The following is a 14,728-nucleotide window of genomic DNA, read 5'->3' on the forward strand; positions in this document are numbered from 1 at the left end:
ATTTAATTCGCTTTTGGCCTTGTCGGTCAGGCCCAACTCTGCCTTTTGATTGGTTTTTCTATCTGCCCATCCTAGGTCGGGGGCGGGATTTCCCCAGGAGACCCACACCTTGTCGCCACTGGCCGAACAGTGCGCCTGTCTGAAGCTGCCGGCCCAGGATTGGAGGCGGACGCGGACAGGGGGGCGTGGATTGGCTAGGGCAGCCGGTCAGTGTGAGGCGGGGGCGGGGCCTCGGCGGCTGGTTGCGCGTGTCCGCCGCTGGCTCCGCTCTATCCGGCTTTGCTAGGGGAGGTGAGTCCGGCCGCGGCGGCACCGGCGGCTGAGGAGGCGGCGGCTGAGGAGAAAGCGGCCACAGCGGCTGAGGAGAAAGCGGCCGCGGGGACGGAAGCCGGGTGGGGGGGAGGGGGGGAGACGGAGCAGCCTTGAGCCCTGCGGGGGCCGTCGCGCGGGGGGACCCACCCGCTCTCCCCCCCAACCCTCCTCAGCAGAAGCAGCCGGCGGCGGGGGCAGGAGTCAGTCCGCTTCCGACTGCACCCCGCCCGCCTCCCGGGGCTCCCATTCTTTGGCCCCGGGACCCTAACCTCCTCCCGGGGCGGTTCCCTCTGTCTCGGCGTCCGAGTGCTGCCCACCTCTCTTTCATTCCTCCCCGCACCTCCTTACCTTCACTTTGCCCCGGTTCTGTTTCTCCTCTCTGTCCTGCCCTGTCGCCTCCTCTGCTCACTCTGTCCCTCCTGCCTCCTTCCCTGGCTCTTCTCTGTTCGGGAAAGTTTAGTCCCCCCCACTCCAATCAGGTCAACCTGACGAGGAGTAGGGGGAGATGTAGGAAGGCCTGAGAGTTCGAGGGGGGGAAGCTGGTTTCCCTGAACATTTCCCCCCATCTTTTCACTTTGGGGTGGTGGAATTTTTTTCAGTTGCATTTTTGAGGAGGTGGTAGGTGTTTAGAAAAGGATGTGGGAATGGAAGGGGTAGATGAGTCAAGCCTCTTACAAGATTCTAAGGGTGGTGTGTTACCTGATCCTTTTCGCGTGTGGAGTTCAGGGGGTCGGGAGGTTTGGCCTTCATTCCCACATTCAAAGTTGGAACCTCCCCCGAATTAAGGATGGAGTTTTAGTATCCACTTGTGGCAGGAAACCTGGGGGGAAGGGGTCCCTTTTTCCTTTTTCTTTTTCTTTTCTTTTTCGTTTTTGGAGGGCAACCCACACCCTTCCACACACGCTCACCCCCAACTTAGACACCAAGATCCTCTAACTTGCCTGGATTGACTGATGAAGACATAAAGCCAGTCCCGCTCCATGTTTTTTGGAGGTGGAGTGAGTGGTTTTTTCCTTCATTTTTAAATGGCCAAATGACAGCTTGACCCAGTTTGCTTTCCAATCAAAGGGCATTTTTTTTTTTTGAATGTCTCTTTGTGGCGCAAGAGCCAACGCAAAAATGATGGCGGCTTACAATGGCGGTACATCTGCGGCAGCAGCAGGGCACCACCACCACCATCACCACCACCTTCCACACCTCCCTCCTCCTCACCTTCACCACCACCACCACCCTCAGCACCATCTTCATCCCGGGTCGGCTGCTGCGGTCCACCCCGTGCAGCAGCATACCTCCTCGGCAGCTGCGGCAGCCGCCGCCGCAGCCGCAGCTGCAGCCATGTTAAACCCTGGGCAACAGCAGCCTTACTTCCCATCACCGGCACCGGGTCAGGCTCCGGGACCAGCTGCAGCAGCCCCAGCTCAGGTACAGGCTGCCGCAGCTGCCACAGTTAAGGCGCACCATCATCAGCACTCGCATCATCCACAACAGCAGCTGGATATTGAGCCGGATAGACCTATTGGATATGGAGCCTTTGGTGTCGTCTGGTGAGTATCCAAGGAAGAATCACGACTTCTCCTGGTTTCTTCTCAAGGTTGCTGGGCAAGGCCTTTTCTCATGGTTTTTCTCCATGTCGACCCAAATGGAACAAGCTGCTCAACTCAACTGTAGGAAGTCACCCTGCATTACCTGGTAAAAGGGGCCTGATGGCATTGGCTGCCTAGGCTTAAGCTTTGAAGTCCTGGCCAGTTTTGGTGGAGCACCCTCTGTTGAGGAACTCACAGAAGTTTGTTGTCTACCAAACTTACTGCGTAGAACCTAAGGAAGCCACTGAATGGAGAATCAGTAAATAGGTGAATGCATGGAACGCTTATTCCTCCACAGACCTTGGCCATCCCTTATGTTTGATTGAGTTTGAATCAGTTGCCCAATTGGAGCAGATGTCACAACTGACCCAAACTGGATTCCTTACCATAGTCTGGTCATTGGGGTATACGTTCCACAACTATTTTGCTCTTTCTTCACTCCTTAATTTGTGATCGTGATCCCCAATGGAAGATAGGGTTCATACTTGAACCAGTTAAGTCCTTAGGTGAGTGAGTGGTTTATTTTAAACCATAAAGCTACAGTTGGGAAGTATGTAGCTTTAGCCTTTTGATAAGAATGCATTAAATATAGCATCACACATGAGTACCACAATTGAGGTCAGTAGACTGTAACTATGCAGTGGCCCACATTCAGTGTAATGTTTTAGTGTCATTTAGTGGCTTGTAAGTTGCTCTTATCCCTTGGTTGGTTGCTGTAGTAGGGAGTGTACTTTTAAAACATGAAACTGCTGTATTTTTGCTAGTGCTAGTATATATTTTTTAAAGTCTGAGGGCTTCTTAAATGCAACATTTTGTCATTTTGTCTGTTCTTTTGGGGAAGATTAGTAGTTTATAGTAAAATGTATTTATCATTGTAGGGTCCTGTTTCTATCAAAACTAAAGTGAACTGAGTTTTTCTCCCCAAGGAGTAAGTATTCTGGTGTAAATAGATGAATTGATGTGTTCAGTTCTTCAAAAATAGATTCCTTCAACTATACCCTGATTTAAAAAAAGAAAAGATTCTTGTTAATGTCTAGAAAAGCCCCCATCACCTAGGGAAAATGAACTCTTTGGAACTAGCCTGGTAAGCGTCTCCTCTCATCATTGCTTTTCAGGCTGTAATTGATATGAATTTCATTTTTGCATTACATCTGGACATCTTTATTTACATTTCAGATTTTATAAAATAGGCTACTGAGTGATCCAATCCATCTTTTTTTAACCTGGTAAAGTCCAGTGTTTTCCCAGTGAGCTCTCCACGGAGGTTGCTGCTGCAGTGCTCTGTTCTCCAAGGTGTGTGGGATTCCTGGTGGGAAAGAGGTAGCCAGTAATGGTGCCTCTTCAGTCTCTGCTCAGGGACCTGCCTCTTCTTGCCTTCCTGTCTTCCCTTCCATATCCTATCCTCAGGGACTACACGGTGAACTGCTGTTCCTTGTCTAACCCTGGAGGATTTCAAAGCTTAGGGGAGGAAAGAGATTGTAATTTTGTCATTCATTTACTGAGAATTTGTTTGGATTTTCTTAGACCTGGATGTTCTCTTTCATTTTAGTGCTTTGCATAGAATGCTAAGAACTGGAGATGCGCTGAGAGGGAAATGGGTTGTAGGATTCTTGACTGTGTTCTAAAGGTGTTACTTGCTCATCATTTCTATCAACTGGTGATGGGGTTTGTAGAAGTTTTAACTTAAAGTTGGTGCTAAGGGAATTTCTTTTTTTTTTTTTCAAGGGAAGGGCGATAAGGAACTGGAGTGCTGAAACATATCCCACAGCAAACATCCTGGTAGTGGGTGTTCTAAATTACCAGTACATGAAAATCCAAATGTTTGATTTGAATCCATTCTAGATTCATTCCTTGATTGACCCCTTCTACCACCCATGGAGTTCATTCCATGTACTTGAAGCACCTCCATTTGTGACCGTCTTCCACTGTGCACCAGTGGTTTTGTACTTGCCCTGTCTGATCACATTTATAAGCCCAATGATGGTAGTGACTGGGCCTGCTAGAGTACTTTTTATCTCCCCAGCACAGTGCTGTGGCATCTTTGCTGCTTGGTTACTTGATCTCCTGGTCAGGTCCGTCTTTGCTCTTTAACCAAGTTTTTCTACTTAGCTGCATTGAATGTTTTTTTCAGCTGTTACAGGTGAAATACAATTCGGTATGAAAAAAAAAGGAAAAGAGTTCCAGGTGTGTGTTTTAGTATGCAAATACTTTTCTATTTTTGTATTTACATATTTATAACTTGCTGTCTGAATTGCTTATTATATTTGAAATTTAATTGCTGTATGACCCAAGTAAGATTGTTAAAACTAGAAATTTGAATGACAGACCACAGTGAATTGCACTAGTATTTTCAAACCCAAGCTAAAGCTGTTAGTGAGCTTTTTTTACTTTTTAACTAACTGTGTGAAGATTTTTCTTTTTAATTTAGAAGGCACTTAATGACTCTGAAACAACTATTTTCTAAAGTGGTTAAAATAGAACATAAAAATATTCTCCTAATGACACATCATTTAATTCAAAGCATCATATAACTACTTGGGCATTAGAAGATTCACTTAGACTCAAATATGTTTAATACATTTTGCAAGTATTTTCCTTCTGTCATGGCATATGAGAGGAAACTGTATGCGCTCTCGTTTCTTTTTCTGGACGTGTATCCAGTGGTACTAAACTGATAGCTAAGTGTTGCTTATAATTTTGAGGGATATTGTTGTTCCTCCATGTAGACAAGGAGAGATATTTGTAGAGGTGATGCAGCATTTTACCATTCTGATTTCTCACTGAACAATTTAGTCTACCAGGCTTGATTTATCTTTCTGCTGAATTTAACTATTGGAATAACTTATCAGTATTGGACAGTTGTGTAAAAGTAGTGAATTACCTATTAGCTTGCTGGTAAAGGTGGTGCTTTGACAGTTCAATTAAGGTTTCATTAACAACTGTCTGCCGTGCTTTATCTCAAAGTAAGGATTCCAGTTTACCTAGTAATATGATCATGGGGTAGCCTGAGATACATTCATTGCCAGCGATAGAATATTGTTCATGGGTTATCAAAGCATCGTATATAATTTGACCTTCTTTATCAGATAACAAGGCTTCCAAATGCCCTTATGGATATTTTCACAAAGCAAAACCAAAGCACAAAACAACACACAGACAGAAACCTCACTTGTTCTGTGAGAATAATGTCAATACCTTTTTGTCTGTAGTTAACATTTGCCAGATGAAAAGTAAGTTAGGTTGTTCTTAAAGTTGTCCGAACTCTGGGACAAAGAGTGTTACAACATAAAGCCTTCAGGTGCTCATGAAGTGTATACTTTTGAGAATTGGAGGAAATAGACCACATGAGAGAGGTTTGAGAACTGCAGAACCCAAGCAGTTTTGACTTTGGCAGCCAGAAATATCAGACTGAATTAATGGTACATATTGCCACCTTGATGATAGTCTGAGAAAGGCTTCTACTTTATGAAATCAGCATTTTTTACTTGTCTGGGATTGCATTCAGTTTGTTGCCTTTGTTCTTCAAGTTCTTCAAGTTGGAGAACTTTGAATTGTAGGAGTTGGTGATGGACAGGGAGGCCTGGCGTGCTGTGATTCATGGGGTCGCGGAGAGTCGGACACGACTGAGCGACTGAACTGAACTGAATACTTTCAGCAGATTACTTTTATATGAAGTTTGAAACTCAAGCATCACTGTAGTGATACATAGTTATTTACTAGCTGGGTGATCTTGATATATTGTTTAACCTCTCTCTGTTTCTCATCTATAGGATAATAATAGGGTATCTATAGGATAATAATAGCATTCATTTCATTCCATTGGTTTGAGGATTAAATGAAGGTAATCCTTGTAAACCATTGAGTACACTGTCTAGCACACAGTAAGCACTCAATAAATGTTAGCTGTTTTTTATTGTGGTTATTATTGGAAGGAAAATCAAATTTGTGTAAATGTGCATAGATGTGGCTTCACATGTAGTCAGATTTATCAGGTAAAATCAGCATGCAGACTATGGCATTCTCCAGGCAAGAATACTGGAGTGGGTAGCCATTCCCTCTTTCCAGGGGAGTCTTCCAGACCCAGGGATCGAACCCAGGTCTCCTGCACTGCAGGCAGGTTCTTTACCGTTTGAGCCATCAGAGAAGTCCACTGTTTTTAGAGGCATGACTTTAAATACCATAGAGTGTCCCCTTAGTTCTGCTATATGCCAAGGGGTTGAATTTAGAGTTAGGGTAAAGTATTCTGTTCTCTCAATTAATTAAAAGCAAATGAATTTTTAAAAAGCATAATATATATGTTTACATGGACTTGGTAGATGTTCTAGCCAGATCATCTGTACTCGTTTAGGCAGTAGTATAGATTTCCATACCTGGAAGGAAATTAATTTTTTTTTTTCTCAGAATGTAACAAATGAAGGACATCCTTGTTGTCAAAGTTCACCTTTAATGGAAATTCATTTTACTTGTGTATGGATGAACAGGTGTGAATTGTTAAAGATGATCCCAGTGAGGTGAGGGAAATATGTGTGGTTTAATGAAAAATTATTCAGTGTAAATCCTTACGTGTGGCAGAGATTGTCTAGCTTTCTCATTTTGTGAAAATTAGAGGCATCATGTATTTTCTGATGTTTTCTCTAGTCCTCTTAATTCCCAAGTAGCAAACTAAAATTTGGAAAATTGGGAAATGCTTTTGGGGATAATTTTGGGAAAATGCTGGCCTTAGTTGCATCAGAAAGAGTAGTAGACTAAAGTGTATTTTGTGATTAGCTGCCTTTTCCAGGTTAGGAATCTGTAGCATTGAGAAGTTGCTCTATCAGCCAAGATTAACAGCCACAGCTGGATTCTTTGCTGGCGGGGGGGGGCTGTCTGCTTTGTGAAAAGAGCTTTGAAGAACCAGAGCCTGCACCATAAAAAGGAAACGGTTGCTCTTCTAGACATAACAAAGCATCCGTGTGAAACTAGAAATGTGGAAATCTATATTGTTAGTTTTAACTACAAACGAACTTACTTTTTAGAAACTGCAGGTTCATGGTCATAAAGTCGAGGAAGCAGAAAGAGAGAATAAAAGGAACACAGTCTAATGACAGTGAACTGGTTTCTTGGTCACTGAAAGTCCATTACCTATAACATTGGAAGTCATGTTGTAGTTGGGCTCCTGGACAAGATTATGCAAATTTTATTCAAAAACCGAAAATGAAACAAAACCTAAACACAACAAAAGAAGTGCGGCTTATTCTTAGGGGAAAATTTTATGTTCTATTGACTATCAGCTTAGAAGAAAAAAATTTTTCCTTAAAAAAATACATTTCAGAAGGAATTGCCTTTTCAAACAAGCTAAAACAACAGTCTCCCTCAGAACTACTTGAAACTTCTTTTAGCTATCAGTTGTTACCGCTGGTGCATGTCCTGAAAAAGAAATAGTGGTATATATAGTTCTCTTTTATATGCTATGCTAGGAGAATATTTGAAAAATACATTAACTGAACATTTGAATTCTGGAATTTAACCCTCAAAGCATAGGCAGCTGTAGTAGTGGTGTTCCTTATACAAAAGGCTGTCTTCTGATGGAATACTAGAATATTTTATTATCTTCACAACTTGGAGCATTAGGGTTTCACTGACTTCTATATGTAGAATTGAGTGTCTATTCTTGTTGGTTTTTATTAGATTTGTTGCTGTCCTAGCATTTCAAGCATCAGCTGTTTATATAATATGCTGATTTGATTTCTTTGATGCAGATTGTCAAGGCCAAATAAACTTTTCCATTTGTCATCCAACCAAACAGTAAAAAGTCATTGAGTAGAAGTTCTTTGCATTATATATGGGTTTTACTTGCAATTCCCTATGCTTCCGTAATACTCTGGTGAATTTGTTGATTGGGTCATCTAATGCAGATCAACGGTGATTTTCTAACTGAAATAGCTTGTCAGTTTGATCCTTTTGTTGCTTGGTACCACACAGGGTGCCTGAGGCAACAGTTGTAATACTGTCAATAAGCACGTGACAAGCTATCATAGACCTAGCTGGTAGTTCTGAGGTACCTAGCTCAGAACTTTCTTAGAAAAAAATCTGGCATTCTGGCATTATGAAAAGATGAACTCTGGAAACTGTAGTGAGTTCAGATTTAATAGTTAATTGTAGTGGTGTGAGTAGAGGGACTTTGTACAGGGTTGTCTGCCTTTGATCATGATCGGTGATCTTTACCTAAACCCAGTTTCACATCTGTGTTTTGAATAAGTTTGGCTAATTGAATCATCCAGAAGGTTTTGACATGGCTGGAGGTCATTGGTCTTGTCAACCTGCTTCAGAGCAGCACTACTGTAGGCTTTAATGAGGATATTTACTTGTATAAATAATTTCATAAACTTCTTTCAAGTTTCTACTGTGCTTGGGATATAAAGATGTTTAAGTCATGATATTGCCCTGAAGGAGTTTACAGTTAAAGGAACAGTATGAACTGATACATCCTTGCTCTCAAGAGAATCTTGATGGAGAATTGAAACCAAATTTGAAACCATCAAATAAAAATGTAAGGACAGATTATTTTCACTTGTTCTTATAATACTCATTGACTGTGTGTTGACTGTTGGCCAGGCACTGTGCTGGATGATAAAAGATTTAAAGGTGATTATGATCTAGTGGGGGAGAGAGATTGTAAATGGTTAGTTACAATTCACTGCTGTAGGTGCAGCAATAGAGATACTCCCTGGGAATACAGAGGAGGGATTTCTGTGGAAGGTACTGATGCTTCCTCGAAGAGATAAATACCTCAACAGAGTTTTAAGAATGAAAGTTAAAAAAAAAACGTGAACTAACGGGGAAGGGAATTATTGGTGGATGGACCCTTATAAGGGAGACTTACAGGGCTGGAGCTGCTGAATATCAATTGCAGTGCAGGTGACAGGAGTTGAGGGTGGGGATGCAAGCTTGAGCTAAATCCTGAAGAGGTTGGAGTATTGGTACATGGGAGAGGGGAAAAAAAACTTTTTTTTTTTTTTTAATTTAAAGCCCCTTTATAATGTACAGCACAGAAACAGATATGCAGCATATCTGCAGTATTAAAATTTCACTGAGGGGAGAGCAGTTGGAGGGGAAAATGTCTGAAAACGCTCCTGGGTGCAGGAAATAATGAAAAAGGTTGAAACATTAGGAATGGCAACCACTGGAAGTTTTTAAGTAAAAGAGTGACCGTTCAGATTGAATTTTTTGTTCTTTTAAGGCTATGTAAGTGGAAGTAGAAATAGCTGAGGTCTGGGCCTTAGGGAATGTTCTCAGTTTTAGGTGGAAGAAATTATTGGAAATGGAACTAAGGGTAATCAGATAGGAAGATATGTTCATAGTGATTGACAACCTGCACATGGGAGAAGATTGTTAGGAAGATGTGAGTAATCTTTGATGCAGATAAAGTCAAAGAAAATGAGGATGGAAAAAGGCCATTAAATTTCGCAAGTAGATCACAGGAGAGAATGTGTATGATTCCCCCCCCCGACATATATATATGTTTGATTCTAAAGAATGTCTCCAGTATTAGCAGCACTTTTATTGTTAATAAAATTCTCCCAAATCCCAAGTTGTTATTTCTAGTTTATTAAACCAGAGAATTTGATGTTTATCATATTCAAGGTACCATTTCCTTGGCAAGATTATTTCTTTTTAATGACAAGGTAGTAAAGTACTAACTAAACTTGTTAGGAGACAAGGTTCTGGTCCCTGCCTTGCTCCCAACAGCTTTATGACCTTGATTAAGTTATTTGACTTTTCTGAGTCTTGGTTTTCTCATTTATAAAATCCTGTGTTACCTCGATACACAGTTGACCCTTGAACATCATGGGTTTGAACTGTGTAGGTCTACTTAATATGCAGATTTTAAAAAATAAATATATTGGAAACTTGAGATTTGTGACAGTTTGAAAAACTCACAGGTGAGGCTTGTAGTCTAGAAATATCAAAAGAATTAAGTAAAAGGTATGTCATGAAGGCGTAAGATAGGTGTAGATACTAGTCTTTCCTTACACAGGCGTAAGGTGAATGATATTAATGTAAAATTAATAGTGTATTAGTTTTCTTATTGTTTTAACTTTGCTTTCAAAGAATTAATTACTGTGCAGTATGCCCCACCTCCTTTCACTCATAGTTGGAGAAACAGTATCAGCCTAGCATCACAGGTAAGTGTCTTTTTAAAACGTGTGTTTCCAGTACTCATATTGATTAAACTAGTCTGCCGTAAAGCTACCATATTATTGCTTCTTTGTTGTCAATGCGTGAATAGTTATACCTGTAAATAAATGTTTCTTTTTCACATTATCTTTTCATTTTGGATGTCTAGTGTTAGTGATACGTATAATACCTACAGTGTTTTGTATCATATAAGACAATATTGATGAAGGTACTGACAGATGATCCATCTTGTAAATGGCACTACAAGTATATTTTCTCTTCTTTATGATTTTCTTAACAGTTTCTTTAATTTGCTTTGTTGTAAGAATTCACTATATTGTATGTATAACATACAAAAAGTGTTAATCGATTGTTTAGATTATCAGTAAGGCTTCCTTTCAGTTAGCCATAGGCTACTAGAAGTTAAGTCTAGGGGGAATCTGAAGTTAATACATAGATTTTTGACTGCACTGGGCAGGGATCAGCACCCTTAACCTTCACATTGTTCAAGGACCAACTATATAATGCAAGTCATAACACAGTGTTAAATTTTCTACGTTAAAAATGTAAAAAGAAATGATATTAATAATAGTAATCTATTTTATTTAACTCAATATATCCAAAATATTATCATTTCAACATGTTACTACTATAAAAATCATTAGATATTTTATATTTTTTTTCCATATAAAATATACTAGACCCAGTGTGTATGTTAGCACTTAGAACACTTCTCAGTTTGGACTGACCAAATTTTTTTTAAGTGTTCAGTAGCCCAGTGACTATTGACTGCTTTATTGACCAGCCCAGTTCTAGAGTGTCTTTAGCCTTTATTGAATTGTATTCTCATCTCTAAACCCATCACTGTCAGTGTGGATAAGGTTACTTTGAAGCAGTCAGGTCCACTTCTGGACTGGAGATGGAGTCAGTTATAAGTGGGACGGATGAATTCCAGCAACGATTGCTGGGAAAATAGTCATTAAATGAGCAAGAACACATTCATCTAACTTATGTCAGACTCAGAAGAACTTGACCCGGTGTGTTTATAGAGCAAAGTGGACTAATGTTCTTTGTAGAGAAGTTGTCCTGCCTGCCCTGAGTTATTTGGAGTAATTTCCTTTTCTGAAGCCCTGTTTGCTTAAAGTGGCAGAAGGTAAAATTGGTACCTGATCCTTGTCATGTTTGCTTTCTTTGCCAGTTAGATCAGATATCCTCCATTGATTTCTTTTCTTTCCTCTCTCAGTGTTGTGGTTTTGATATCTAAAGTTCTCAGTCTTGTTTTCAGTTTAAGTAATATAAAGCTCAGTAGTGTCAGGCAGCAAACTTCTTACGGGAGAATGGACAACACAGATACTTTTTTGTTTATCCATTCCTTGACCTAAAATTCTTGCTCTGAGCTACAGAGAAAAGGTGAAGGGAGACCTTTGAACAAATAGATAAAATTAGTCATTTGACCCAGATTGCAGCAATTTTTTTTTTCTGTCTGCATAGATAAAAACCATCCTCCAATTTACATAAGCAGGTGATTTTTCTTACATGCTAATTTTCTTAATCTACCATGGCAGAGAGCTACAGATTCGCAAACTGTGTAAGTAAATTGAAATAAAGGTGACTTTATTTCACTTTATTATCTTACCAGTACAGAAGTACCCAAAGGGTGCAATTATCAGGTGATTGTCTCATTGCACATTTAAGCTAACAGGCAACCCAGTGCAAAGTTTTTTTCTCATTTTTCTTCCTTCTCTTTTTAATTTTTAAAATAGGAAACTATTGATTTCTGTATTTACTTTGACAGAGCTAGACATTTAGTAACGCAGATGTGAGGAAATTTGAGCTTTTATTAAAAGTAACCCAGAAACCATAAAAATTGACAGGGAATGGTACTGGCCAGAAAAAGCATACTTGGTTTGGATTTGAATTGCCCAAGAATTAGGTGAGAACCTTCAGCTGTATTTAATTGGTAGCTTCCTTTGTGTTCCTTGTCCCAGGTTTTGCGTGTTAATAGTATTTGAGGTTATTGTGAAGATAACTGGGTGTGTACTAAGGCCGGTGTTCAAAATAAATATTGATGCATTTTTTTAAAAACCATACCATGTTAATTACAACATGGTTTAAAATGGCATTTCAGTAAGATTGAAATTTTAGAAAGGTCCAACATTTGGTTTTAGGGGCTCTTTTCACAGACGATTCATGAGGACAAATTGATGTCAATCAATAGTGTCCTTTTATTAAGATATTCCAATTTTAACTTAGTAATTAATGCTACATATTTAACCCCTCAGATGTTATCGTATTGTTTACCTTGTGATATGTGTGGAGATTAAATTATACTTCCTGAACCTTTGAAGTAATGACTTGAATCATAATTTTCAGCTAGCAAGTTAAAAGGTTGGCCAGTCTTTTTATCCCAGTACTTAAATATTATTTCTTTGCAGGTTAAAGAAAAGTAGTTTAGATGAACTTCGAGAGCAAAAGGCAGTTAAAGAATGACCTGAGCAGAACATTTAAGTACAAAAGGACAGGATGGTTAAATAGTTAAGAGCCTGTACTCTGATGCCTGCCGGGATATAAATCTTAACTCTGCCCCTTATTAGTTGTGGGCAAATTATTTAACCTCTGGTTGTCATGTGTAAAATGGAGATAGTAAATAATGGTATATCTATTGCATAGTGTTGTTGTGAGGATTCAGTGAATCAATGTATATGTAAAGTCTTACAACTGTGCTTGGCACTTAGGTATACATTAGCTGTCATTGTTATTACCAGTTTCAGTACTCGTGAAAAAATGCAGTACCTCCTTAAGTTTACTAACCTAGGGCAGGTAACCAACAGCTTTTGAATGATTTTGACAGGTATCAAGTTAATGACTATACCAGAGATTTTTTTTCTGATTAACATCCAACTGTTTTCAAAAAATTCTTTGAAATTCTAGAATGCCTTCCAGAGGTAAAATTTCCTTTAGCACATAAGAGGAGGGTTTTTCCTTGCTTATCAACTCCCTCCTTTCACTCTATTATCAGAGTAATAACATGTTTGTTGTAGGAAACTTGGAGAATACAGAAAAGCTATATTTAACCTGTAACTCAGAGATAGCCACTAATAGTATTTTGGTATAATTTTTTTCAATTTTTAAAATTGGGAATGTGTGCCTTTATAATAATGTTAAAGTTTTAAAGTTTGGCATCATGATTATTACATTGTGTGCTTACAATTTGGTATCCTATTTGTTTCACCAACATTACAAGGGTAGATTTTGGGTATTTTTTTCCTCTTTGAGGGCTAGTTTTTTCTTTCTCACAATCCTAGATCTCTATCTGAAAGGAGTTACAGAGTTGGGAGATACTTTAGAATGCATCTAGTGTAACTGCCTCATTTTATGTGGGAAAATTGAGACTCAGAGAAGCTAAGAGGTTTGTTCAAGGTCATACAACTAGCAGGAGGCTGAGCCAGAACCTTTGCTCCTTTGCTGTTTTACCAGTAATACCTGTCCAAGTTAATGCCCATTGGAAGTGGAGGAAGTGTTCTTCTAAAAGCAAAAAAAAAAAAAAAAGAATAAAAAACAAAAATCCTATAAATGAAACCAGAAACAATGCTTCTGAAAGAAAAAGCAACAATATTTAGAATACTCTGTTGGGCAGTTTTTGTGTGCCAGTGCCTAAGGTTTCTGGTAAAAGTTTAATGTTATGAGCTACAGGGCTTTTGAAAGTAGCTCACTCTTCATGTATGTAATCATGTTCTGTATCTGCTTTGAGGCTATCATGCCTCTCCCCCTTTTATTTTTTGAAAAATTTTAAGCCTCAGAAAACTTGAAAGAATTGTACAGTGATATTCTCATAAACTTTTCTTCTAGATTAACATTTTGTGACTTTTTGCTTTATCTGCTTCAAGGCTGTTTTTACAGAACTTTCTGAGATCAGGTTTCAATTAAATTTAGACTTACAGTGTTAAGAAATTTATGGTCACTGCATCAACTCACTGTTCCATGTAATAAGTTTTGTAAGATCTCCAACTAGAGAAGGAACTGGGTTTTCAAGCTTGTGACTTTTTGGAATGCTATTTATTCTCTTAATACTTAAAACAAAATTCAGTGTGAATCAAATGTGCAACTGAAACATACCAGTCAAAACTAGGCTTCAGGCAAAATAGAAATATTCCATTCGGCAAGAGTTTTTCTTTTTTGTGGTATTTATCTCATATTGAGAATTAAGGGAAATTTTCAAATTAAGTACCTAAGATCTGGTTTCACAGTTTTATGACAGAGGACATGATTGAGGATATTAGATTGTTGAAACTAAATTTTTAAGTTACTGTAGTTTTTTTTTAAGGAAATTACCCTAATATAGTCACATGAGCTGATGATGTTGTGATTTGTGTCACCCAATTCACTGCTCTGTATTTCTCAGTACCAAATAATTCCTTTGTTAAACTCATTTTCAGTAAATGAGCCATTGTTTCCCAAAGGGTAATGATTATTTCTATATATAGCACAAATCCCTAAGAGATAGATTTTAAAGTTTAAAATATTAACAATTAGAAATTGTAATATTCACTGTGTATCTGAAAAGGGCTGCTGCTGCTGTGTTTGCTCCTTGGGCTACAATATGAGATATTTTGTTAACCAGAAACCCCAACTGGACAGCAAGTCTTTGAAAGTATTTTGGTTTATGTGCAAAAGTG

At 39.1% G+C, this 14,728-nt stretch overlaps 1 protein-coding gene across 2 annotated transcripts in view; it reads left to right on the forward strand.

The window, feature by feature from the left end:
* Window positions 1–235: 235 nt before the first annotated feature.
* Window positions 236–14,728, forward strand: part of NLK (nemo like kinase) — a 137,068-nt gene continuing 122,575 nt past the window's right edge. The window contains exon 1 of one of the 2 annotated variants that reach the window (XR_016035469.1): window positions 236–1,856. Coding sequence is in view for 1 of the 2 variants with exons in the window: in XM_055401711.2 (XP_055257686.1) it covers window positions 1,399–1,856 (458 nt within the window). In the remaining variant the exon portion in view is untranslated. The remainder of the gene's footprint in view (window positions 1,857–14,728) is intronic. The other variant, XM_055401711.2, reaches the window with a different exon arrangement.

Source organism: Moschus berezovskii, chromosome 20 (genome assembly GCF_049115385.1).
Source record: "Moschus berezovskii isolate FMDL1 chromosome 20, NW_MosBer_1.0, whole genome shotgun sequence".
NCBI lineage: Eukaryota > Metazoa > Chordata > Mammalia > Artiodactyla > Moschidae > Moschus > Moschus berezovskii.